At 43.1% G+C, this 25,061-nt stretch overlaps 2 protein-coding genes across 4 annotated transcripts in view; one reads left to right on the top strand and one right to left on the bottom strand.

Moving 5' to 3' along the window:
* Window positions 1-5,602, top strand: part of RFTN2 (raftlin family member 2) — a 29,807-nt gene extending 24,205 nt beyond the window's left edge. For both annotated transcript variants that reach the window (XM_058809178.1, XM_058809179.1), the window contains one exon: window positions 1,577-5,602. In XM_058809178.1, the coding sequence (XP_058665161.1) occupies window positions 1,577-1,846 (270 nt within the window). In that variant the 3' untranslated portion in view covers window positions 1,847-5,602. The remainder of the gene's footprint in view (window positions 1-1,576) is intronic.
* Window positions 5,603-6,317: 715 nt separating this feature from the next.
* LOC131560454 (MOB-like protein phocein) lies at window positions 6,318-24,990 on the bottom strand. 2 transcript variants are annotated; one of them, XM_058809180.1, is made up of 8 exons: window positions 15,638-15,734; window positions 13,629-13,691; window positions 13,085-13,185; window positions 12,404-12,446; window positions 12,077-12,163; window positions 10,393-10,472; window positions 9,500-9,611; window positions 6,318-8,656 (listed from the first exon to the last, which is right to left on the bottom strand). In XM_058809180.1, the coding sequence occupies exons 1-8, from the start codon at window positions 15,695-15,697 to the stop codon at window positions 8,525-8,527; spliced, it is 678 nt and encodes a 225-aa protein (XP_058665163.1). In that variant the 5' UTR covers window positions 15,698-15,734; the 3' UTR covers window positions 6,318-8,524. The 2 variants fall into 2 exon arrangements, with proteins under 2 accessions (XP_058665163.1, XP_058665164.1); XM_058809181.1 differs by lacking the exons at window positions 6,318-8,656; window positions 9,500-9,611; window positions 10,393-10,472; ... (3 more) ...; window positions 13,629-13,691; window positions 15,638-15,734 and adding exons at window positions 20,569-20,926; window positions 21,472-21,561; window positions 22,741-22,905; window positions 24,753-24,990.
* Between the last annotated feature and the right edge of the window lie 71 nt (window positions 24,991-25,061).

Here is a 25,061-nt window from a genome sequence, read left to right as displayed (position 1 = left end):
GTGTTTTGTAGTTGTTTTATTGTTGTTGGAATGGGAAACATTTGACTTAAGCATTAAACATACTCAAAGTAAACAAGAAATACCTGATTTGCAGCTGTTTACATCAGGATTTCTATGTTTGAAATCTAAACAAAATGTGGTTTTTTCAGTACTAGTGAGTGTTTTTCTTCTCTACCAGAAATTTCATTATGCTGAGGTCATTTAGCTTGGGATAAATAGGTAACTGGGCTGAAGCTGAAACATTTAGCAGAGTTACATTTTCCTTCTGTTTTGCCAATTGCGTTGGTTTTCACCATAATTTTAATCCTCCATTACTTGGTTTCTTAGTCTCACAGGGTCTCTTTTCTGAGGATGGAGGATGTTATGTCCTCCCAGCTCATCTCTCTGCCTTCTTATATATCTGTGGGGCAGTGAGTTATGGCCTGGTTTGTGATTTATGTGATAGCACAAAAGCCTCTTGGGTTTCAAGGGCTGTACTGTCTCTGTGGACTTTGTTTGTCACAAACCATTTGTTTTTCTAAGAAAGGGTTCAGAGGATGAAATGCAAGATTGAACCATGCAGTGCTTGAGGGGGTTGTTTTTTTTCTTTTCTCTTTTTCTTTATTTCCCTTAAACAGATTTTTCCACCCTCTTTCTGTGACGTCCAGGCAAAACTTATTTCCTTCTGTTTCTCCTGAGGCAGTGCTGTTTCCCTTTGTTTAATTTCCCAGTGTTCCCTGTAACAGCTTTCCTAAATATGTTTCCTTTAGCCACACAGGCCATTGTTTTTACTGTTTCAGAAGCGTTTGAGAAAAAGCTTAGCAATGTACAAAAGGGGGACACAAACTTGCTGAAGCATAGTAAAAGTCTGTAAAGTGTTTGTGGAGGTTTTTTTAAGTGTCTGCACTGTGTCCTTCTTGCACTGAAATGCAGCTCTGTGCTGAGGCTGGATTCCCTCTCAGCTCCATGTGCTCCTGCTGTGGGCAGGGCAGTGTCCCCTGGCAGACATCTCCTGGTGTAGCTGTGCCCGTGCTGAGAGCAGGTGGCTCAGGGCACTCCTGCCTTGCTGGCCCTGCTCCTCTGTGTGGCTCAGGGCACTGACATTATCTCTGGAGAGGCTGCACCATCACAGATCTCAGGAACTCAGGTAGCTCTTGATGCTGAACTGAGATAAGCCCTTAATTTATTGTTGTGCCTCAGAGAACCCTCAGCACAGTCTGGTAGCTCTATCATTTGCAGAAATCATGATCTGCTGACTTTCCTTTTTGACATTGGCAACCATCACTTCAACAGCAAAGATGTCAGGGAGTCCCAATGATAAAGTCAGACTGTATTAACCCTGAGTTCTCCTGTGCAAGGACTCTGTAGATCCCATTTCAAAGGACTGTATAGAGCAGCCATTGACTTCTATCTGCATAGATTTACTATGGGAATGGGAATTGCCTCCTAAGATAATGGCAATCTCTTGTTTCTTGAGAATTGCACTCGTGATTAAAATGCGGCTACACCAAATTTATCCATGATCCATTGCAAAGTGTTTGGCTCAGTTGTTTTTCCCCTACATAAACTAACATTTCAACTTTCTCTCATTTTTCAGAGGAAATCCTTAAGACAGATAACTGGGGAAGAAAAAGGCAGGGTGTCCAGCAGAAGTGTTGGATCAGACACGGCTACTTTCTGCCCTGTAGAAACTGGACAACCACCTGATGAGTTTCACCTGTCTCCTTCTAAACAATGTTGGATCAAGGAGGGATCTTCCCATTATGGAGGCTTCCCAGGATTCAGTAGCAGTGATGGAGTATTAAGGGAACTGGATGATGGACAGTTTGACCAGGAGGATGGAGTCACTCAGGTCACATGTATGTGATAAGTACGTAACTGCATCAAATGGACATGTACATAAATCACACAAATGGGTTTTTTTAAAAAAAACTACACTACTTTAAATACATTGGTATAATCCTATGACTGTTCCCAAACTCTTTTTTGTATTTTTGTCATTTTCCATGTTGAGTTAATCCTACTGTAGTAATAATACTACTGCAAAATAATTTGTTTTTCTGTCTGTCTTTAATAGTATAACTACATGACTTGGGTGATCTGCTAACTTGTTAATGCTTTTGACAAGCAAGGAAGCAAAAGCTGCAGAACAGTGACAGTTTGAATTGTGTGAGAGAGAAAGGAATGAGGATGTTCAGAATTTTCCACAAGCTGGAGGAATGCTTTTGGGTTTGTTTGGTTGTTTTATTGTTGGGGGTTTTTAAGGATGTTGTAAATATTGGTGGGGGAAAATGAACTGTCTGACTGTTGTTTAGTTTTTTTAATATAATTTTCACTTTTTTTCCTTGCCTAAGTTCAAAAGCCTAGAGAAATGTCAAGTCTTACAGTAGAGTGTTAATAATTTAAGCTGCATTCAGACTTGGTATGGACAGGAAAACTCAGGAGGCTGTAGGTAGGTAACTTGTTCCTGGAATATAACTTCACCTATGCAGTTTTCACAGAGTTCCTTGTACTTGTAAGCCAGGAGTTTATAACTTGTATTATAATGATGTATTCATAATGTACTTCTGAGTGGAAATTAAGAACTGCTCATCCCCTGAAAGATTAACTTGCAGTCTGCAAACATGTAGTTTGAGAAGCTCCCTAGGAAGCATTGAGAGCAGTGTGATGCTGCTAATGCATAGGAGGAAGACGTAGGCTGAACTTCATAGGCAGTATTAGATGGATGTATATATAAAATGTCTCAGCTAAATGTATCTCACACTGGATAAAGTGTATTGAGCTGCATCCAATACCAGACTTGATGTTCAGAGGAAAGGATCAAGTTGCTGTCCTTCCATCCTTGCTATGGGGACGGGCTGCTTGCATTAAGGGAGATTAGTGCTGGCAAGGTGCTGTGGGGAGGGGAACAAACAGCAACTGCTTTTATGCTGCTGTCTGGAAGGTGTATTTTACAGAGGACAAGCCAAATAAAAATGCATCTCCAGAAGGTAAATGTGATTATAACTACCATGTGCATTTTTAATTTAGTTCTAGAAGAAAAAAAAAAAAAAAGTTTATAAATGCTCATCATTTCTAAGCTAGTGTAAAATAATTTGGTCAAAAGAAGTCAGAACTGAGCAAATGTATTCATAACTCCACTCTGTGTTTGCAGTTTGCAGTACAGCACACACATCACCCAGGGATTTTGGTACCTGTCTTTGTGTGTTGTGCTGCAAACGTAGATGTCATTAATCATTTACCTACAACACCCCATTCCCCTTGGATGGCATCCCACCAGCTGCTGTGCACTCTGCCTAATCCACAGTGGTAGATGCTGGCACTAAATGCAGTGGGCAGATTAATGCAGTGACTGGAACACCAACAATTAACTCCAAATAAGCACCCCAGGAGATGGCCAGGATAGTGGAAGTTCAGCTGCAGTCTCAGAGCTGTTCAGCAAGAACATAGCTGCTTATTTCAGTAAGCAAAACTAATTAATGCAGAAAAAAAATATCATTTTATAGGGCAGGGGGTGTAGGGGGAAAACCCATTCTACTGACATAATTAGTATAGGGGAAGCTTAAAATAATATTGCTTTAGAGCTGCTTCCTGAGCTACTTAGAAAATTCTTAGTGGCAGGCTTGCTTATTTTTTCTTTGAAAGAACAACTTTTACCTGTAGCAGGTTGGGAGGTTTTCTTGCCAAAAAATCTACAGCTCTGGAGATGAAGCTTCAGCTACGTTTTGCCGTTGCGTGCTGTGGGGAGTGATGGGAGCACCTCCAATAGGAGGTACAGTAAGGAACCCCTCTGGCAAAGGCTCTTCTCCCAGCTTTCCCACCAGCACCTCCAGGTCAGGGATGTGGGGCATGAGCCTTGTGCTCATTCCTGGCTGGGGCACTGAGGGAGGAGGATCCCTCTGCTGGGCTGGGTGTCCCTGCAGAGCCCGCCCAAGTGCTGCTTTCTCTTGTGGCACTTCTCAGGGAGCACTGGTCATGCTCACAGGCAGCAGGGATCTCCTCCATGGGACACAGATGGGCAAGAAATATGAAATACAAGTTACAGCTGTCTCTGGCAGAACGCCAGGGAACTCTAGCATGTTAAAAGTGGAGCAACAGCTGGTCTCATATAACCTGGAATATGTTGCTCTACTTCTAGAAGTATTTTTAATGAGTTATCCAAAACTTGTGTGTGATTTTAACCATTGGTCATTCTCCATACAAGTCCAATCTGTAAAATGGGCAAAAATTGGTCCAGAACTCCAGTTCTGAATAGTTCAAATTAGAGCTTTTAAAGTATATCAAAGAAATAACCTTTTATAAAGCAAGATCTGTGCATAAGATAGTTGACATTAGTGAACCCTAAATCAAAACTGAGCTGTAAGTATTTAAGTTACAAAGTATAAAGTAGTACATTTAATACATTTAATACAGTTACTCTTTCTAGAATGCAATAATTGGATAAAAATTACTTAATTTTTAACTGAGATCTTTCCATATCACCTGTTGAAAGGGCAGAAAATTCAAATAAAATACTATCTTTCTAAGAGAAATATTCTCCTTACAATTAATGGGATGTACACAGGAGAGACTTTTGGAACTAGGGTGGAAATTGAGTATGCCCTGGATGTCCACAGGTACACTAGAACATCACCACTTTCAGCAAGAAAGGTTTCTTTTAAAATTAAATAAAGCCATATTCTTTTTTAGTTATAGCCCTCAGTTTTGACTATGCTTTAGTCCTTGCTCGTGAATCTCACGGGTGTTAACAATGCTGCAATCCTCTGGATCCTTTTCTGTCTTTTTAATGCAGTATAACTATGCTAAATTGTTTCCTCTGAACCCACAGAGCAATTCCTGGATTGTTAAGGACAGCTGGGCTTTTTTAATGTAATTTGTCTCATAGTATCAAAGTTGCCTGTGCTGTAGAATTATTCATCTGCATTGTTTGCCTTTGGCAGTCAGGGCAAGTTGTTTGCTCAGCCTGTGTGAGGGCAGTGCAATTATCTGACTTCATGCACTTGACCACTCATCTTCCTAAGGCTTGGATGCTGAAACTGAAAAAATTGAAAATGCTACTAAAACGAGTTATGGAAAATATTCTGGTTTGTTCCGTGTAAAATTTCTGAGAGACAACTCTTACCTTACTTGGATGAGTGAAAAAGGGAGGGTGCATTTTGGGTATAGGAAATTTGATTTCAGATCCTCCTCACCTGGCTGGCACAAACCAGAGCATTAAATTTTGCCTTTACTGGTGTGGTGACCAGTACTGTCCACTAAGTAAAGCAGCTTTGTGAATCAGAAGAATTCTCTGAAAAAAACAGTAAGTACACTTTCTGTAGTCAATAACAAGGCTTCAGCCAGGAGCCCTTGTGTTTGAAACGTAGTAGGAAAACCCCATTCCTGATTGTGACAACAGAAGTGCTCTGCAACTATTAGAAAGAAGGCAGCCATGTTCATGAACCTCTGCAAAAGACTGTTTATACTTTCTGATGCTTAAATTGTTTGGAGAGGGAATAGTTTTCTAATGTTTACAAACAGGAAGAAACTGTCCACAGTTAAATATTTTGTACTTTGCTTATAACTGTCAGAACAGTTTATTTACATACCTGGTCAACTGCAATAAATGGCTGCTTCACTTGTTTTTGGTCTGTAAAATATTTTCTTTTTGTAAAAAGATCTTGTTCAGATCTCTTCCATAGTTCATATAGGAAGGTTCTCACCATTAGAAGTACTTAGCAAATCAGTTCCCAGTTTATAGTGTTTGTCTCACACTGACATTGACTGGGTTAGATCAATGTATACCTTGCTTCAAGTTAAAATCACCTTTTTGCAGTCTTGTCTGAACAGCAAAGCCTGATAAGAGTTAATGCTATCTAGTAAAAGCTCATTAGGTTTTCCCTGTTCTTAGTATATTCATCTTTTGAAGGCAAAAAAAGGAGATTGCTGTCTTGACAGCCTAACACCATGGCTGATGTGCTGGAAGATGTGCTAAGCCAAAGGTGAGGAAAACCCCCAGTGACAAAGGAAGAGGTAATGTGCCAGTGAGTGTTTGCTTACAGCCTGTGTGACATGCAGTCAGAAATGTGATTATTCTGTGTCTAGAGGGCCTCGTCTAGACCTGCCATATTTTCACTGTGGAACCACCATGTTCTGATTCGGAGTGTGTAAATCTGAGGTCTGACTTGCAAGTTCCTAATGAGTATTTTATTTCTCTGCTTTGGAAAGAAAGACAACCTGAGTTGAGCACACCTTGGATCAGAGAGGGGGGAGCGCCCAAGGGTCTGTTGCAGACAGTTGCTGTGTTCTCAGACAACATGAAAAAAGAGAACAACTTGTCAAAATACAGTGGTATGGATAAAGAAACAGTTTAATTTTATCCTTTTTTTACAATATAATTCAAAGACAGTCTCAGTTTCCCTATGATGTAAAGTCTAAATTAAAACTGTTAATATTTATTAGACAAATCAATGGTTTGCTTAGGTTAACTGAAGTTTTATGGTACCATCCAGGCACATGTGTGTACACAGTACTCATGTAAACAATAGCAAGGGAAAATACAAGCAGTGTCTCACTTAGGCCTTATATAAAATCAGCTTAGTATAGCAAGTCAATTTTACAGTGCAAATCTGAATGAGAATAAACAGGATTCAAACTTCCAGAGTTTTGTTTTGAAGTTAAACTCTTAAAGCATAAGAGGAAGAGGTTTAAAATTTTAATGCAGTCCTGAGCACCACATCATTTTCTTCAATTTTGTAGAGGAAATGTAATTAGCAACACCAGTCCCATGTTTTTGCCTGTCCCAGTCACCACAGCCAATATACACATGCAGAGTGACTGTACAAAGGAGCCACACATGGATGGTCCTAGAGCAGACAGCAACGAGCTAAATACATTTTACTACCTCCAGAAAACATCCTCCTACCTGCAGTACAAACTCCAAGGTCTCTATCAAAATCAGGTAACCTGGTCTATACAAGGCAAGTTACAGCTAAGTGTATAGACAGTAACTAAAGCTACTTCACTCTGACAACATCTCATGCAATTACCCTGCTGACAGTTAAATACAATGATAAACATGAGACAAGAAGCTGCTGAAGAACACAGCTGTTGAAGTACTTAAGCTTAGTCTCTCAATTTTCTCATTGTCCATATTCCCTTTACATCCAGGTGATAACAGTTGCTTGAGGTGTGCTTGATTCATATAAAGAATAATAGAATTTAAGGCATGTTTAGTATATTATGAAAAAACACTTAGTAAAAATATGTGGACTCCCTTCTTTCCATGTAAATGTAATGCAGAAAACAAAGTGTAAATTACTGAAACTAGCTGAGCTAGCCCATTGTGACCTGCTGAAAGAAATAAAGGGGGCTCCTGTCAACCTCAGAGAAACAAGCTAACTTCTTAAACAGCAAAGCAAAATTCATTCAAGAACACTGCTACTGCTTTTAGATCCTGCATTCATGTACACTTAGCAGTATTTCTCTTATATGCATCTCTAAAACATTTAATTCTATCTTTCTAGACAAAACACAATTAAGCAGCACTCATGGAAATTGTCAGTTATTGCAAATCTGCAAACACAACTTGAAACAAACAGGGAAACTGATAGGGAACCAGAAGCATGAATCCAAATCTTTCTGTCAATATGGTTAAGGTAAATGAAGAGAAACAAATGTACGTTGAAAACACAATTAACTCTTGCAAAGAATCGGGTTGGATGTTTCAGGTATGTAGCATGTGTTGACTAGGAATACAAGCAGAGACTGTGCCAGGGTGTTGTGTAGTGTAACATGAACAGCTGAGGTATAATCTGTAAGCAGTTGCCATAAATATGCACAGGTATTCTTTAGAGAGGTTGTGGACTGGAAATGGCAGAGGTCTGCCTTAACAGGACAACACCTGTCCCCTGCTGCACACAAACCTCCACTGCTGACAAAAGGAAAGTCCAGAAAGTGTGTTAGATACATCTATCAAGAATATATATGTTCAATACCATAGTGAAATTGTCCTTTTGGTTAACACTATAGATCCTGTTAGTATCTGGATGTACACATACAGCAATATGCATATCCAGAAGTAAATCTTCAAAGCCATTTTAAAAAAATAAAAGGTAAATTAGGAATAAGCTACATTGCAGGAAGCTTCCTGCAGAATTATATATTTAAGGTGATAACCTTTGAACTAAGACTTAATATAGCTACTGCATTACAAAATGGCTTGCTGTGAAATCTCACTTTTGCCCCACCCAATCAGACACATCTTCAGGATTGTAATTCAATGATTGTTTAGCAGCATTTTTAGAGAACTGTAAATTCTTTTATTAACAGGCATTATAAACAGATACTACTACTTTTATTTAAAAACCATGAGTGCCACATAGATGAATATACAGCTCATGAATAACTTAGAAGTATTTCCCATATTAAAAGGCAATGCACACAGCATACAAAAAGTATACTAAACAAAGCTATGAAGATACGTGATTGAAGTGTCTAAAGTGATATATACAGTACATAATTAATGTGTTTATATTCAGTACAGGATTCTGTACTGCTCTTGCCATTATGCCTCACTCTCCCCTGACACTGAATTTTGCACTTCTTCTTCCAAAATTGGTACAATCAGGTTATCCTTGGACATGAGATTATACTTCATCACAAACTTAGTGAACCGGTGACACAAGAAAGTTTCATTCTGGAGGTGAACAAAGGGAAGAAAACAGTATGTACAGAAGAATTATTTTACACCATTATGAGGAACATGCTGAACAAAAAGCCTGCTCTATGTAATTGTCTCATTACATTTATAGGTCTTAGTCAAACTTAATTTGTAAAGTCATTACTACAAATACTAAGAAACCTACTGAAATTGAGGCTTCAGCCACAGCTCAATTTAACAGCACTTAGTGCATGTAGGAGGAATTTCAGAACCATACTTTTACATATTTAAATATATTCTTGTCTATCTCCAACACAACAGGGCACAATCATTTGTTCCAGAATCCTTCAGTGAGATTTGGCAAAGGTTCCCTTTTATATTTAGCTGTACCCCTTATCTCCTTTCTATCTATTAGTTTCTACTTTCCTATTAAAAAAGAAAAGTTACTGGTTGTGCACAAGTTGCCCTCAATTACTCTGATTCTTTACAATTACACAATTAGCATTCCTTAACTGTTGTGCAACATACACAAACAAGAGATTATATATATTTGTAAGCAGTACTAACTGCACTCAGTGCTTGAATACATTCAGGATTCTTAAATACAAGCTGAATTTGAGTTGTCTGTAGAAAAACCTCCAATTCTGGCCTTTTATCTAAATGAAGGGAAACCATAACTAAATACACTAATTACATAAACGAATTTTTGTGTGTATATGTAAGTATAACAGCTTTTCAGTTCTTACAAAACTGGACTGTACTCTAATCAATCCTTCATTTGAATATAGAGAGTCTAGTAGGACTAAAATTATACAACTCCATCACAGCTGTAACTTTAGTAAATACCCTGTTTTCAAGATGTAATTTCAGACTACTTACTTCATATTCATCAAATATCTGCCGGTGATGAAAGTAAGCGTGTGAAAATATCCTGTAAATCCTTCGGCACACTGATCCTAATTTAGCTACAGAGGATTCCTTTATGCTAACCCTGTAAGCAGCAGGAGAAAGGTTACACAACTGTTCTAGTGAAATGACTACTAAGGTACATGTTGACAAAAATCTTGATTGTTAAAACTAGTCTGTATAATTGCATATGAAATTTAGACTTGTTGGTGCAAGCTCCACATTTACAAATTGTACTCTGACTACAAGTTGTACTACAACTACAAGAAGTTCTGCCTGTAACTAATCATCATCAGTTATTCTGGTAAAGGCTGGATCTCTGGTTTCTAGGCTTTATGGGCAAAGAAAAAAAAAAAAAGAGACTTCCAGTTGCACCTCCTTTTCTATGCCAAATTCCTCGAGAAGCACATTTTTGACTTCTCCAAGTTCTCTCTGATGTGCCCTGCTCATTCAGTTGCCTGTCTCTTGTCTTCTGCAATTGCCATGTCCCCCAGTAGGTTGGTGTTGGCTTCTGGAGGGTTTTGGTGCTATCCTGTTGAAGGCATTTGAGGTGCAGCATCTGTCCAAAGGCCATCCTCTTGTTTAGGTGGGCACTACTCCAATGGAAGCCCCATACCACTAACAGGTATGACTAAAACAGTTTTTCCCTAAAAAGCATCCCTTAGCTCCAGTAAATGGCAAACTTTGAATAAGCCAGAATTCTTCCTGGGCTTAGAAGTGGCAATAGGCCTCCCAGCTCCTCAGAGCTGCAGGATTTTTGATAGTTCCAACAGTAGCCCATGACACATGCATTTCATTTCTCCCTGGGCTTTGTCACTGTCTTAAGTTCCAGCCCCTTCCCTCCTCCCAAGAGAAAATGTTTTTACCTGCTGGGGAAATATTTATTGCTATTCAGAAGACATGCAGCTCCATCAAGTGTGTGCCTGGTGTAGTCTATAGCAGGACACTACAGAAACAGACAGTGAGTGAGCACATGCATGACATTGTCAGAACTTGTTTAAAAAAAACATCATATTTTCTGATGCTTTGAACTTCATTGGTCTTTTTTATTCCCAGAAGTTTCACATAGCTTGTCGAAAGGTATAAATATATGTGTGTGTATATATATATGTATATATGCATATATATATCTGTGTGTATATATATATATATATATATATATATATATATATATATATATATGTATAACTACATTTCCTCCTTGAGTTATTTCTTTTCTCTGCTTCACAACCCATGAAAATTATTTCAAGAAAAGGTTACTATGGCAATGCCATTATGCATGTGAGTAGTGAATTCTATGCTTCTCCTTGAGCAAAGCTGTATAATAAAAACACATGCTAGGAGTACACTGAAAGGAAAGATGATTGTTACCTCACAGCTCATTTGTTTCCCACACAGTCAAGTTGCCAGACTTGTTCTTTTACAGGCTCTGAAACCAAACCTAAATCTATCTGTGCTTTTTGATTTGGCAAAGAAAACTAAAATCATACATGTAACTAAGTGTGTAACAAGCCATCCCTGGCTCTGCAATCAAGTACACCTCAAGGAAGAAAAGATAGACTGAGAGGAAGTATGTCCATTGTCCATTCACCAATTTGAGGAAAAAGATTTGTCAGTTCTACATTTCTCTCAGCAGTTCAAGGTTCCATCAGCCCCTCTCTGACCATAGTTGGTGGCTACTGCCACGGAAAACAGGAGATGAATGCTGCATGCTCAGAGATAAAAAGAAGCCTGAAGTTCTCCAGTCCAGCTGAGGACTACACTGCCAGACATGCCAAGGTGCTGACTAGGGGCAGGGGTTAAAGGAGAGAGTGGGAAGTTGGCTAAATACAAACATCTCAGGAAAGTAAAATCAGAACAAAACAAGAAAAAAGATCTTACAGGACAGGAAAGATGAGGTTAAAAAGAATCAATACCTTATTCTGGAAGGTGAAATACAAAAATAAATATGACAAACTGCACTACCATCATTACCAAAAGCAACAAAGACTTTCTGAAGGCAAAAAAAAAAAGATGTGTCAAGTGTTTTAACAGAAAATTGAACAAAGTTTAAACTAACTGGACATGGAGGAAGACAAGCTAATGCCATGCTGATAAACCCACTTGACTAGAATCATGACTCCACCACCTTTTTGGAGTACCTGCCCTAAGAATGAGCACATGCAGTCAGGTTTGCAGTGTCAGGTTTACCCTGTGGATCAAGGCCAACGTTTGAAGATGAGAGCCCATTCTCAGCATGAACTCTTTATCAGTTAAACAAAGAGCTTTTTTCCTTTGAGTTTGAGGCAGGGTCAACACCAACCCAGAGAGAAAAGGGGAATGTGCAAAGCTGCTAATACTGAGGTAAAAAAGCAGTTTCTTTTACCTCATCCTGTTCCTCTGTAAAACACTACAGCATGGTAAAGAAGAGTAGCTCAAACGATATTCTTAACCCACATAAGCTCTCAGTTTGACTAGAGAAGCCACCTTTAAGAGGCTCCTCATGAACCTATTAACTGTGAAAGAAAATTCCTGCATCACTGGAGTCAGTTTTCCAAAATACATCCATACCTCTTTGGGAGTTTTATGAGCTGCACAAAGAAAAATCCACTGTTCAGTTGCTGTCATCTGAGTACACGTGTCAGGGTGACATTCACTCTGTTAAAACAATTGTTCAGTTAAGAAAAAAACCCCAGCAGCAAAAAGGAGCTGATCTTTTCAAATAATTTCCTTGCCCTGTCCACCCCCCAAATGGATTATTTGCCATATGCCCTTAAAATACTACAAAACCTCCAACCACTGCTTAGCCCTGCATGTATATATTTAGAAGAAAGCTCTGCAATCTACACAAAACTAAAGAGTCTCCTCCCTGACAAAATGTCTCAAGAAAAGAATTACCTGAAGCTTGACAGCCAGTCCATTGAGCTCAAGGCAGAATTGTCTAAAAGAAATTGAACACAGCAGCATCAAAATCAGCTATTTGTTTCCTCACTGCAAGTATCTCATAGAAAACAGCTTAGACACTCTGATCTTCATACCAGCAGATGGTTTTCTTACCCAGCTAAACAATTATATTTTAATTCTTCACAGACAGCAAAGCTTGAGTTTAACATATCATTTAGTGGAAGTATTGTACTGCAACTTAAAAAACCAAAAGTGGATAAAAAGGTTTGTTTCCTTACAAGCAGAAAAAGAACTGTAAGACACTCCTGCTGTGCCTGCCTATTTGCCTGCTAGTTTCAGGAAAAGCACTGGGAGCATCTGGAAATCACATTACCCATAATGGAGATGGAGAACTGACAATACTATGAGAAAGTGCTATGGAAATTCATGACTGTATCTTCCTATTCCAGAAGTGAGGTGCAAATAGTTTCTTTTAAAGGAAACAATAAGATCAGAGCATATTATAAATCTTTAGAAGTAAAGGGAATTCAGAAAATAATACCAATATTTAACAGTGGAAGAATCAAATTTCATTTAAGTTAGTTTTGATGTGTCACTTTCAAATAGATTCACTACCAGCATCAATGAACAAAATTCAGAACCAAGACAGAATATTAACAACAGATGGATTTTTACCTTAGATGTTCATACTTCCATACACCTTCATCCTGGCCTTCAGGAGGTTCAAGGATCTTATCAATGTTGGAACAGTCTGCCCTTATGTTTTGTTGAATATACTGGGGAGGGAGTAGAAATTAAACTAGATCTTGTTGTAATAACAGTAAGAAAGTATATTCAGAACATTACATCTTGGAGGGGCTTAATTTTTACTTAAATTATTGACAGACTAAAAAGTTCAAAAGTAGATGGGCAGGTTAAGGAAATGGTATTAAAAATGCCAGATCTGAAAAATGGCTTTCTTCAATTAAAAAAAAAGTATAAGAATGGAGAAACCCCCACCATTTTCTTTAATCTGTTTAAACCAGACATGGGAATTTAAGTTATTTCTGGAAACAAAATTAACCATTAATTTGTTAATATACATAGGTGCTTAGCAAATTCACTGCTGTGCAGCAACACCCTAAGCAGATAAATAGCAAGCCCTGTTCAATTTTATATTCCAGAACACAAAACCTGGGAAACTGCACTCATTAACAACCTTTCATGTAAGCAGCGATACCTGCTGGACAGCTAATGTACTATCCATTTCTTCAAAGGATTCATCAGGCCAGTTGTAGAAATCCTGTTTTGAAAAAAGAAAATTTAAAGCAATGTAACAAAACCAGAGGGGGAGGAAGAAAGGCACACAGCCTACAATAAGCCTGAGCATGCAGGAAAATAGAAGGAGTTGATACAATTCCAGGAAGCTGCATGTGAACAGAAGCAGCACACAGTCCTGGCAGGAAGAGGGAGAGAGGATTTGCACTCCCAGCCCTGCAGCAGCAGCAGCAGCATTAGCACACTTTGAAAGGAAAAGCTCTGCATGGCTCGGCAGGTGAGCAGCCCCGCCGTACCACCCAGAGCCTGCGTCTGTTCCATGAAATACAGCACACAGCACCCACTGCAGGTGCCACACCAGGCAGCAGCAGGCAGGAACAGGTCTGCAGAGAGCAGCAGCACACTGCTTATGAAACTCAAACTCCCAGTGGTGACACAGCAAGAAAAACATCTCTGAACTGAGATCACGCAACGCTGTGCTGGCCTAACCTGGTACCACGTTCCCACCTCACCCTTGGTATGGTCAGTGTGCCTTAATTAAATTTTCTGGATGCTCATCAGCCTTGTTAATGATAAAGCCTTGCTGAAGTTTCACCTCAGATCCAGCTGCACCTGTGTGCTGCAGCAGTCCACCTGTGCTGCACCATGATCATCCCAACCACAGGCATTTTCTTACTGTGCATTTTTCACATCTAAAATCTGGTGCTGCTCCCTCATATCATGCAGAGATGCTGCATGTCAGCTTGCTGTAGTCATCCCAGCAGGTGCAATGACTCAATGAAAATGTCCCAACAGCAAAGCTTGGCAATCTGTTCCTGAGAAAGCAAGTCAGCTCTGGCAGAAATACCTCAAGTGCATATCCACTGTTGAAATATCATTACCTAATTGTATTTGCAAACTGAACAGCTATACCAGTGTCATCCAAAATAAAACATTAAATACAGCAACACACAAAGAAAAATCATGTCTATGGAGAGAAATTATCATCACTGTACACAAAACTCTTCAATCTACATGAATTTCATAATAGTTGACCAAACCTAGGTCTATGTCCAGCTGTTTTTCAGAATACCCCAAATTTATCAAAGGCACAGATCTCCTTCTCACACAGGAGACATTCTGTCTCCTTTACAGATTAAACATGCATAAAATGACCTGATTTACAGGATTGTGTAATAATTTTACCTCTCTGCTATGACAAAGAACAGGAGAAGACACTTGTCATACACAGCTCCTTTCCCACCATGAGATCTCCTCCCAAAAGCACAGGGGAAAGCCTCACATAGAGGTTTGACAGATCATCTCTCTGCAATAATCTAAAAAATGCAGTTTCCGTGTTTGAAGTGTGCCTGTTCCAGCTGACCGTAAAACCTCAGAAACAGATTAATTCCATTTCGATTAAGAGAAGCGATGTGACAGCAGAATTTCCCTGTGTGCAGTTACGTAAGGGAGGGATGACATCCCTCTGGGAGGGCAGGCAGGTACGGTCGCTCTGACGGTGCCGAGCTCCCCGCGGAGCCCAGTGCAGGGTCAGGAGCTCCCTGCCGGTATTTTCAGAGCAGGAACAGCCGCAGTGCCTGACAGCACCGGGGAGCCGCCCTGCCCGCCCCAGCCTGCGGCGCTCCCGCCCGGCTCTCGCAGGTGTTCGTTCTCCGCCCGGCCGAGGCCCCCGCCTCCCTCGGCCAGCCGGGCCAGACGCGACCTCCGCTCCCAGCCCGCAGCCTGGAAGCCCCGGCGGCCTTTCCGCCGACCCCGCGGGGAAGGAGCCGCTGCCGGGTCTCGCCCTCTGCCCCGCGAACAAAGCGATCCCCGCAGCGGGGCCGCCGCCGCCCCGGCCTCAGTAGGCCCGGCGCGGCCCTTGGAGCGGCCCTCGGCGCCGCCCCGCCGGCCGCTGGGCCCCGCCGGCGGCGCTGCCCGTGCCCGCTCGCCCGGCGGCCGGGGCGGCGGCGGCGGCACCACCGCACAACTCACCTGGGCCTTGGTGCCCGGGCGGTTCCGCCGGAGCACGGCCGTGCCCTCCGCCATGACCATAGCGACCGCGGGGCCCGGATGTGCCGTGGGGCCGCGCGGGGCGGGGCGGGGCGGGGCGGAACAGCCGCGGGGCGGGGCGGGAGCGGGCCTGCGGAGGGAGGGGGGGCACGGCCAGAACAGCCGCGCGCGCGGCGGGGGCGGGCACGGGCACGGCTCTCGCGAGAGAAAACGGGAGGGGTGAGTGGGGGTGGCCGTGAGGGGAGGCGGCGGTGGGGCTGCCTCGGTACCGTCCCTGCCCCTTCCCTGCCGGCAGCGCTATCGCGCTCTCCTCCGCGCGGCGCTGGAGGCCACGGTTCCTTCCCTGTGAGCGCGGTGTCCTGCAGGTCCCTCTGTCAGAGCCGAGCTTTGTATTCCGGAGAGACAACACTGACACCCCCACACCCACAGAGCCGGGAGTGGGGAGGTTTGGGGCGGCCGCTCGGTGCTGCGCGGCGGGGCCGGTGTCGCAACGAGAGACCCGGGTTGCGAGGCAAAGCCTCGCACAGAGATTGAGTGGTTATTGGGAAATCCATCGTATTTCATCCCGTTTCATCAGCATCCCCTGCCAGCCTCGGCTGTGCATGCGCTCACGCAAGGTTAGTCCTCGCTTGGGTCTGTACAACCGAGCCCCTGATGCTATGTGCGAGACCAACTATAAGGATGTGGAATTAAAATTATTCAGAGTTTAATATTCAAGATTAATTTTTAAAATAATGAGTAAAACCCTACCCTAGCGAGGGTTGTTTGGGGCCAAATAATTTTAAAGTAGGTAGGAAGCCTTTCTAGGTTTCCACAGGCAGGATTGAGACCCTGTGAGCTCGGTGTGCAGAGGGCACAAACTGCTGCGCTAATGGCAAACAGAGTTAGCCCAGGTTTCAAGGGTTACTGAGCCGGGTGTTGACTCTATTTGCGAAGAAAACAAAAAAGACTGGCTGATAACTGGCTGATAAATACGGCTCCCTTACAAGCAAGAAAACATTTTGAAAGACTGGAGTGACTTATAGTATTTCTGTAGTGTGAGAAGAAAATTATTTGAAAGTTGTTCTATTTCTACCACGTTATAAACACGTGGTAGAAATGAGTACAGAATAAGGAGGGGTGAATTGCTTCTGCCTGTGTGCAAGAACGATGAAGCAGCGAGGTATCGTGAGACGCCTCCCTCACACAACCAGGGAAAAAATGGTGGCAGCTGTGGGGTATTTGCTGCAAGGTGGAGGAGGCTGCTGGCTCCCTGCTCCCGTCCCTGCTCCCACCGCATTCGGGGTGAGTGCTGGTTGTAGTTTCCTCCTTCACTCAATTATTTTGCTATAAATAACACGTTAAAACCCCTTCCTTCTACCCAGTGAGAACTACAAATTGTGAAACATTTCTAGATCGAGAACACTGACAAGTCTCTAACTAGGCTTCCCCGTCAGAAAGAGAAGTGCCCTATGGATGCTGACTGGGCTTGGGCAAGGCCGTGAGCAGGGCCCTGCCTCGTCCCGGGAGCGGGACCATGCGCGGGCAGCAGAAATGGGTGACGGGGTCAGCAGTGACCGACCCGCGGGTTCTGTCGCCGGCAGGGCAGCTCCTCTCACGTTACACTGTAACGCGGAGCTCGGCGTTCCCGCCTGCAGGCGCCTGAGCTCGGCTTGCACTGGTTACTTTTTTACTCCTGGCCCGCATTCCTGCCCCAGGCACGTCAGGGATGTCAGCTCTTCGGGTCGTGTGGCGAAACCCAGCTTGTGTAAGAAACCATCAAAAGGTTTAAAATTCTGAGAGAAATTGGTGTATTGGAACGAGGAGTAGAAATGTCCTAGTACCTCTTTAGGCCAGCTGTATTCCAACATTATTTTTTTATGAGATTGATATTATTATTAGCCAGTTTTGAAACACAAGCGGTTCTAGCTGCCTGAGTCCTTCAAAATTCAGCAGCTTGTTTGCATTATTCTTTTATTATTGTGGTTTGGTTTTTTTCCTATCACCATATTCAAGGTTTAACCTTAAAGCACAGAAAAATTGGGGACTTGATATTTCCATTTGTCCCTGACTTTTATTTCATGGCCATCTTGCTTTTAACATGGAAACAAATCTGACCGTGAAGAAATACCAGTCAGAGAAAAATATGTCTCTGTTAATTCAGTCTGAAGATGGTTCATGTGTCTGCAGAAAAAAAAGGAAAGAAATCTGCCTCGTTTATTGAGATCTTAAATTCTATAGGGTTATCTTGTGCTGCTCCTTGATAATTAACCCTGTATTCCTGGAAGATGCTTATTATTTTTATTTCATTCAATTTCAAGCTGTTTTTGAACAAAATCTGAACAAGGGTAATTTCACTTTTGGGGTTTCAGCTGGTCTTCCTCTTATGGCCTTCACTAATGAAAATTTGAATATTTGGCCAAAAATTAATCAGCCATGCATGTGCTGTTAGGGACCTGTCTTGTCCTTTCTTTTCTTTTGGCATATAAATGGTCCATTCTTTTCTTACTGTGGCAGGATGACACAACCAAGGTGAGAAAACTCTGAAAACACTACAGCTGCTGAGAATGGAAGCTATTCTGAAGTGTTAGGAAAAGAAAGTCACAAAAGATGGAGTCCACCTGGTTTCCTTGGGATTCAGACAGACTGAAGAAAGACTGAAGACTGTATCCCCTCATAAAAGCAGGGGCAATATGCAGCATTTACACCAAAACTACAGTTTTTAAACCATGTAGAAAACAGTGGAAAGAAGCCTGGTTTCCTACAGGAAGAACACAGCAAGGAAAGAGGGTTTGTGACTGTGTGTCCTTGCCTGAGGAACCCGAGGGATATGGGATTTGGCACACTGTCATGGCCTGACAGGCGGTGACACAGATGGATCCCCTTGGCTGGGTGGCAGTGGCCTTGTCCTTGCTCCCAGTGAGAGCCTTGTGGTGCAAGGATAGAACATTCCTGTCACTCCAGCAAGTGTTCCACTGTGTCCTCCATTTAATTAGGCCTAGGAACACTATTTTCCCCCCACATCCATCAATTACTTATTCCCACGAAGTGTGACTTCTGTTTTAAATCACCTACATAAACTGTACTAGATACAGCCATGTTAAGTTTAATAAATAGGCATTTTATATTTTATTTCTATAATGAATAGGCATTTTATATTTTAATAAATAGGCATTGTATCAAGCTGCTGAAAACCTACTGGGCTGAAAGTGGAGCTGGGGGCAGCCAGGTTGTGTGGTGAGGGCTCAGAGTCATCCTATGCAGTGTGTGTCTTTTAGAGACATTAGGGAAAGAAATGCTGGAATTTTAAGCCTAAACATTTCTCTGTTGGCAGTTAACTCCTACTGCACCTTGAGATGGGGTACAGTGTCTCTAAGCTGTGTGTAAATCTTTTAGATACCTTCTCCTCTTTGCTGTGTGACTGCAGCAGAGTGCCTGCCTTATCCTGGGAGATAAAGGCCTGCTGGCTGCAGTGGGAGATAATGCTTCCCAGGGAGTTTGTGTTTCCTTGCACAATCAATTGTCTTGCAAGGTCCTTGGGGTGTGATTATCTGAAGTTTCAGCTTGAAGTTGCAGTGCTGTAACTACTAAAGTAAAACTGCAATAGGGCAGATTTCAAGATGTAGGTCTTTTATACTAAAAAGTGTATTTTGATTAATTTAGCATCTTCTCTGTCTGTCCACAGTTCAGTGCAAATTTAAGCCCCAGAGCAGTGCCTGGTCTGTTTTCAGCTCCAGAGCAAGCAGAGGGAAGCAGCCAAGAGCAAGCACCCCACAACAAAGGGGAGCAAAAGCCATTGCAGCCAAGCCTGGCAAGTGCAGCTCCTGCTGGAATGGCTGGGTGACCAATGGCACCTAGGGAAAGGCATGGCTCCAGCTGACCTCTGTGCTGTGCAGCTGATGGCAGGGACTTTGTGCTGGCAGAAAATACATTGTGTTACTGTGTCAGAGCTTGAGTCCCTCACTGCAGCATCTGAGTGGAGATCTGAAAAATATTTTGTTACAGTTCTTTACTGGTACCTCTGGCATTAGGGTTATAATGTATCTAGCAGGCCTGAGTTCCAATCAGCTCGACTAGAGAGAAAAGTGAAATTTAACTCCTGCCATTGAAGTTTCAGCAGCAAGAAGCCATGTTCTGACTGATTTCACTGGGACTACCCCAAAAGCACTTTAAGGCACTGTCTGTTCTTGGGCTGCACTAATCCCTCTGTGCACTCCAGCTTTGAAAGCCTCCTCAGAAATAGTGCAGATCTGGGTGCTCCTGCACATACAACCCCAAATCCTTGTCAAGGCAAGAGGAGGTGGCCAGGAATATGCAAATTTAATTGCTTCAGCATTACCTAAATCAATGTCTTGCTATTTAAGAATAGTTTGTTAAGGGTAAAGGAAATGTAATTTGTCAAAGCAGGTCTCTCTTGAGTTAAGGGAAAGTTCAAGGTCTGGGTGTGATGGTGTGGTAATCAGTAAAGAAACTTCATTTAAGATCAGCATCAGCCCCACTTCTGCCTGGTTAACAGCTGCTTTGTTTTTTTTTTTATTTTCTATTGACAAAGTTTAGTGAGTGATAAGTGACAATAACCATTAATTCTTATCTGCTTCATCTGGGAACTGGATGAGTCTGTTCCAGCACAGACATGACTGGTACCAAGCTCCTTCCAACTGCAGGGGACAGGCTGTTTGTGTGCCTTAACCTTCAGTGTTTCAGGGTCTGCAGGCAGAAGTTACAAGAACCCATCCTATCCCAGGAGTGCAATGTGCAAGGGAGCTGGATAAAAGTCCTCAGCAAGCCTGCATCAGTCTGGTAACCATTTTAAGGTCATTTTATATAAACTTGGTGAAAATAACATATTACTACCACTGAATGGTGCAGAGAGCTCATTACACAATTGAGACTCAGTTTCACTGAGCAACAGCAGAAACTGAGACAGAAGCAGATTAGTTTTAGCAGTTTATTGTAAAGACCTTTACAATCTCAGTACAGAGATAAGGATATAAAATGATGTTGTTTGGGATAATTAAGGCTGGTTGGTGGTCATCCAAATTTCACTGTTCAATGGAACTCAAGCAAGAGCAACTGATTTCTGACTGTACATATTTTTATTTGTGTTCCATCGTTACAGTGAGATCATGAGTTATTTCAAAGACTCAATGCCTGTTTATTATAAAATAAAGGACATTATTTACATGATGAAAGAAAAATTTCAGCTTTTTAGTGGAATGGATGACTGATACTGCAACAGGTTTAGTCCACGTATTTCCCAAGAATGTCACCATCTCTAAACAAGTAGTAGTCCTGTAAAGAAAAGAAACATTAGCTTCGGTCATGTAAATATTTTTCTTGTTTTGCAAATACTGTCTTGTTCTGAGTCAGCATTATTGCAGTCATTAAGTACAAAATCAAAAGCAAGCCAACCAAAAAGTCAACATGCAGAGCTAGTCTCGAAAAAGTTCTTTTTCTTCCTAAGATACTCCTTGGAAGCTATCAAGTTACTACGTCTAGCAGTGGGAAAGCACAAGAACTGCTAGAAAACAATTCTGCAGGCCTTCCCTGCCAAAAACAAGGATGCCCCCAGGAACTCCTAAGCCTTTTTGGATTCCCTCTAATATGCACTTGACATGTGGAACATTTTGCCCACCCAGCAAAGGTCAGGTCAGAGGTTCCTGTGGTTGCTTCCCTTTAAGCAGGGGCAGAAATAGCAGTAGCACAGCTGTCAGAAGGTGGCTGGATCCAGCTGCTTTCTTTCTTGAATGGTGCCAACAGCACAAAATACCCACAGTATTTATTACTGCTGTTTCAGGAACCATTCTGCTTTGCACTTACAAAGCTGGGAAACTTACCTTATCTTCCAGTACGATCTTAGTACCACCATATTCTGGGAGCAAAACCTTTTCACCAACTTTTACACTCACTGGCTGAATCTCGCCATTCTGAAAAAAGAAAAAAATCCTTACTTTTCTCTAACAGAATTCCTCCAAACTACAACAGTCCATCCATGCACAGAAACATTCAGGAAATCACAACTCTGCATTTAGTTTTGACTGTAAAGACAAGTGTGAGGTCTTTGCTTGACTTCACTTAAGAACCATGAAACCCCCTTGTAAAATCAAGGGACAAAGTCCATCTCCATATTCTATAGCCAAGGATAATTTCCCTAAGTGCCAGTTTAAAAAGTACCTTCCCATTTCTGTAACTTTGACCAACTTGTCTGTTGCCATCAATTCAATTGTTTAGAAACACCTGATAGAGTTTAATTATATTTTTTATTATAAGCAAAACATTAACACATTAGTCAAACATTATCACCCTTTCACAACATAGGCTGTTAAAAGTCAGATCCTGACACAAACCAGCCTGGGATGCAGAGAGGGACTCATGGTAAAGAAAGGCCAAAGCAATGTGCCCAGGTTGAAATTTAACCAGCTTTCCACTGGACACTGCTCTGGTGGGGAACCAGCCCTTCTGCTGTGGAAGCCCCCAGGCACTGGCCTTGGTGTGAGCTGTCTTATTTCCATATACATATCCAATGTGCAAAATTAACAAGCACTTACTCAACACTTATTTGATTGCTGACTTTCTTTAATCCAATAAGCCTAATCCTTATGGACAATGATATTTTGCACAGCACAAGGCAGCCAATAAATAGCTATCTTATATTTTGTGGAACCCCCACATTCTGGGGTTCCACCCTGCTCACAAGTCACAGACATGTGAGCATGTAATAATTTTAACAAAGAAGTCTGCTGGTCCCTCAAGGTTTTGGCTGAGATGTGATGAAACAGGGTATCACACAAAACACTGTCTACATATTTAAAATAAACTAACACCACCAACACCTCCTGAAAAAACCCCCACCACAACAGCAAACAAAAGAAACCCCACTCCAATTTACAAATGATTAAAGGAATTCTGGAATTTATTTCAGGACAACTTGAGATTTCTACCTGCTTTTTGAATCCCTACTTGTAATTTCAGCCATCACAGTCATCCATTTTTGTGAGCCATCACCACTTCTGCACTATAACCATCCCACTCCTATGGCAATATTCCAGCTACCACCACCCCATTCATTACTGGTTCTACCCAAAGGGAATGCTTTGGGGAATTACCTTTCCTCTGCCTCCAGATCCAACTGCTACTACTGTTGCTTGTAGTACCTTCCCTTGGGATTTTTCTGGTATCATGATTCCTCCTTTGGTTACTGTCTCTGCTGCACATCGCTCAACCAGTACACGATCAAAGAGGGGAAGAAATTTCCTAAATGCTTTTCCTGCCTGTGGAAGCAATTGTACATTGTAACAAGAGAGCCATTACAACAAAGACTGCAATTAAAAGGAGTTTTAAAACCCCAACACATAATGGTTTATTTTGAGAGAGATGAATAGTGTAAGACAACTGCTAGGCACTTATTTAATAGCAGCAAATACGAGCTCTGATTGCATCAGAAACTCCTGAGGGCACAGGCAGATGCTGGGCAATCCTGACAATTCAGCTGCAGGAAGATGTACTCCAGCTGGGGAATAAAGCACCCACGGATAAGCAGACTCCTCTGCCTGGAAAGGCCTCTAGGCTTTTAACAGCGCCCCTTAGTTGCTATGGCTTGGTGAACACAATTATTGATGATTACAGGAACTGCATTTCTCCAGTTCACAACCAGATCTAATGAAGATTAAGGACTCCCTGGGAGAGCTGCACCTGTACTTGTGAACAGGTTTAGAATACAGGTCTAGCCAGGTGCCCCACTGTCAGTTTTTCTTAGGTGCTTTGAAGCATTACCCTTTCACCAAAAAAATAGTGAGAACCTGAAGCCTGAGCCACAGTGCTAGTACTTACACCAACTTCTACAGAGTCAGAAAAAATTACAAGAAAGTTTAAGTCAAGGCCCTGAAAATGAGAAGGTAGGCATCCTTCTAGCTCAACTGCTTCAGTATCTGCTTCTGCTTAAGCAAAGTCAAGGTGAAGGGTTTTTATTAAGTTGTTGGATTTTTCCCTCACAATTGGTTTAGGTTTGGAGTTTTTTTGCAACTACTGTCTGCTATCTCTGCATTTCAGAACCAGCAGTCTAACTGCCATAGGCGAGATAAATGCAAGCAAATGCACTTATCCCAAACGCACGGGGGTCAGGAAGAAGGAACCTGCTTTGATTTAGAAGGAGAGATATGGCAGGTTGCCAAGTCACATGGACATAGAGCTCCAGTGGACAGGTACAGAGCCCACGCTCAGAGAAAGAGCTGGAAGGGCCTGGCATCCGTGTGCCCTTTGCTGCCACTCATCGGCATCCACACACCCTTGAGCAGCGGCAGAAAGCAGAGTCACGGGCAGAGCACATGGAAGATGCTGTATTTGACTGCTGCCAGCAGCACAGGGATGGAAGATAACCAAGGGAAAAGGCTGCCAGTTCTGTACGTTTCCATTCTGACAGATAATATCGCTGACACTCCTTTTTAAGAGCTGTCTACGTTTACCAGAAATAAAGCTGCCAGACTTATGACCATCAATATTTTACACTAAGTTTTAATTCTTCACGATATTATTATCCTAAGAATCAAGTATCACTGCGAGAACAAGGGCAACTCAGTGAAACTCTCCTTCTTCTCTATAAAAAATTTTACAAAACTTATAGAAAAGAGAGTTCCGGAGCGTGGCACAGGTTTCTTGCCTATCTCCGCAGAGACCCGCCGTGGCCTGCGCGGCCCTGCCCTGCAGCGCTGCTGTCACGGGGCCGCTCCCGTTACTGCGGCGGGAGGCACCCTGAGCTCCGGTGTGCGCGCAGCCAAAAGCAGCCCCGGCAAACCGCCCGCCACGTCCGGCCCGCAGCCCCCGCGCCTGCCGGGGAGTCGCCTCTGCCCCGCGGACTGCGTGACCTTGCGGCGCCGCCACCCCCCGCCTCCATCTTCTCCCGTCCCCCCGCGACCCAGCGCTGCCCGCGGGCGCGGCGGGGACCGAGCACACCCGTGCGCGGCTGCTCGGGGCCCGGCAGCGACCCAAGCGCGGGGAGGAGCAGGGGCGCCGCCATGCCGTGCGGGCTGTGTGTCCCCGCGCCGGCGGGCACGCGGGTCGGAGCAGCCCGGGAGCGGGGCCGCGGCAGCGCTGGGGAGATGGCGGCGGCCCCGGCACTCACCATGATGCTCCCGCGCCGCCCGCACCGAGTGACCGCGCCGCCGCCAGCACACACGTGAGGAAGGTCACGGCGTGCGCATGCGCGACCGGCGCCCCGCCCCGGGGCGGAGCAGCCCCGACCCCCTCCCCCGGCCCCGGGGACGTTTAGCGCCGCCGTTTTTTTTCAACTTCTGCGGCACCATCCCAGTCCCGGGAACGGCTGCGCCCCGGCGGCACCGCGGACCCGCCGCACAGTTCCCGCGGCGCCCCAGGCCGGGCCCCGCACGGAAGTGAGGTCAGCTCACCTCTGACCCGCGGCGGGCATGAGCGT

The sequence above is a fragment of the Ammospiza caudacuta genome, chromosome 8 (genome assembly GCF_027887145.1).
Source record: "Ammospiza caudacuta isolate bAmmCau1 chromosome 8, bAmmCau1.pri, whole genome shotgun sequence".
NCBI lineage: Eukaryota > Metazoa > Chordata > Aves > Passeriformes > Passerellidae > Ammospiza > Ammospiza caudacuta.
This window is presented reverse-complemented; position numbering and strand designations above follow the sequence as displayed.

What these genes read in the sequence shown, in the direction of transcription:
- LOC131560454 (XM_058809180.1), bottom strand. Translation starts at nt 15,697, where the DNA reads ATGGTCATGGCGGAGGGCACGGCCGTGCTCCGGCGGAACCGCCCGGGC. An exon ending in GTACATTAGCTGTCCAGCAG is followed by an intron (nt 13,186 to 13,628) that starts GTATCGCTGCTT and finishes CTCCCTCCCCAG; the next exon opens with TATATTCAACAAAACATAAG. An exon ending in AGATATTTGATGAATATGAA is followed by an intron (nt 8,657 to 9,499) that starts GTAAGTAGTCTG and finishes GTTCACCTCCAG; the next exon opens with AATGAAACTTTCTTGTGTCA.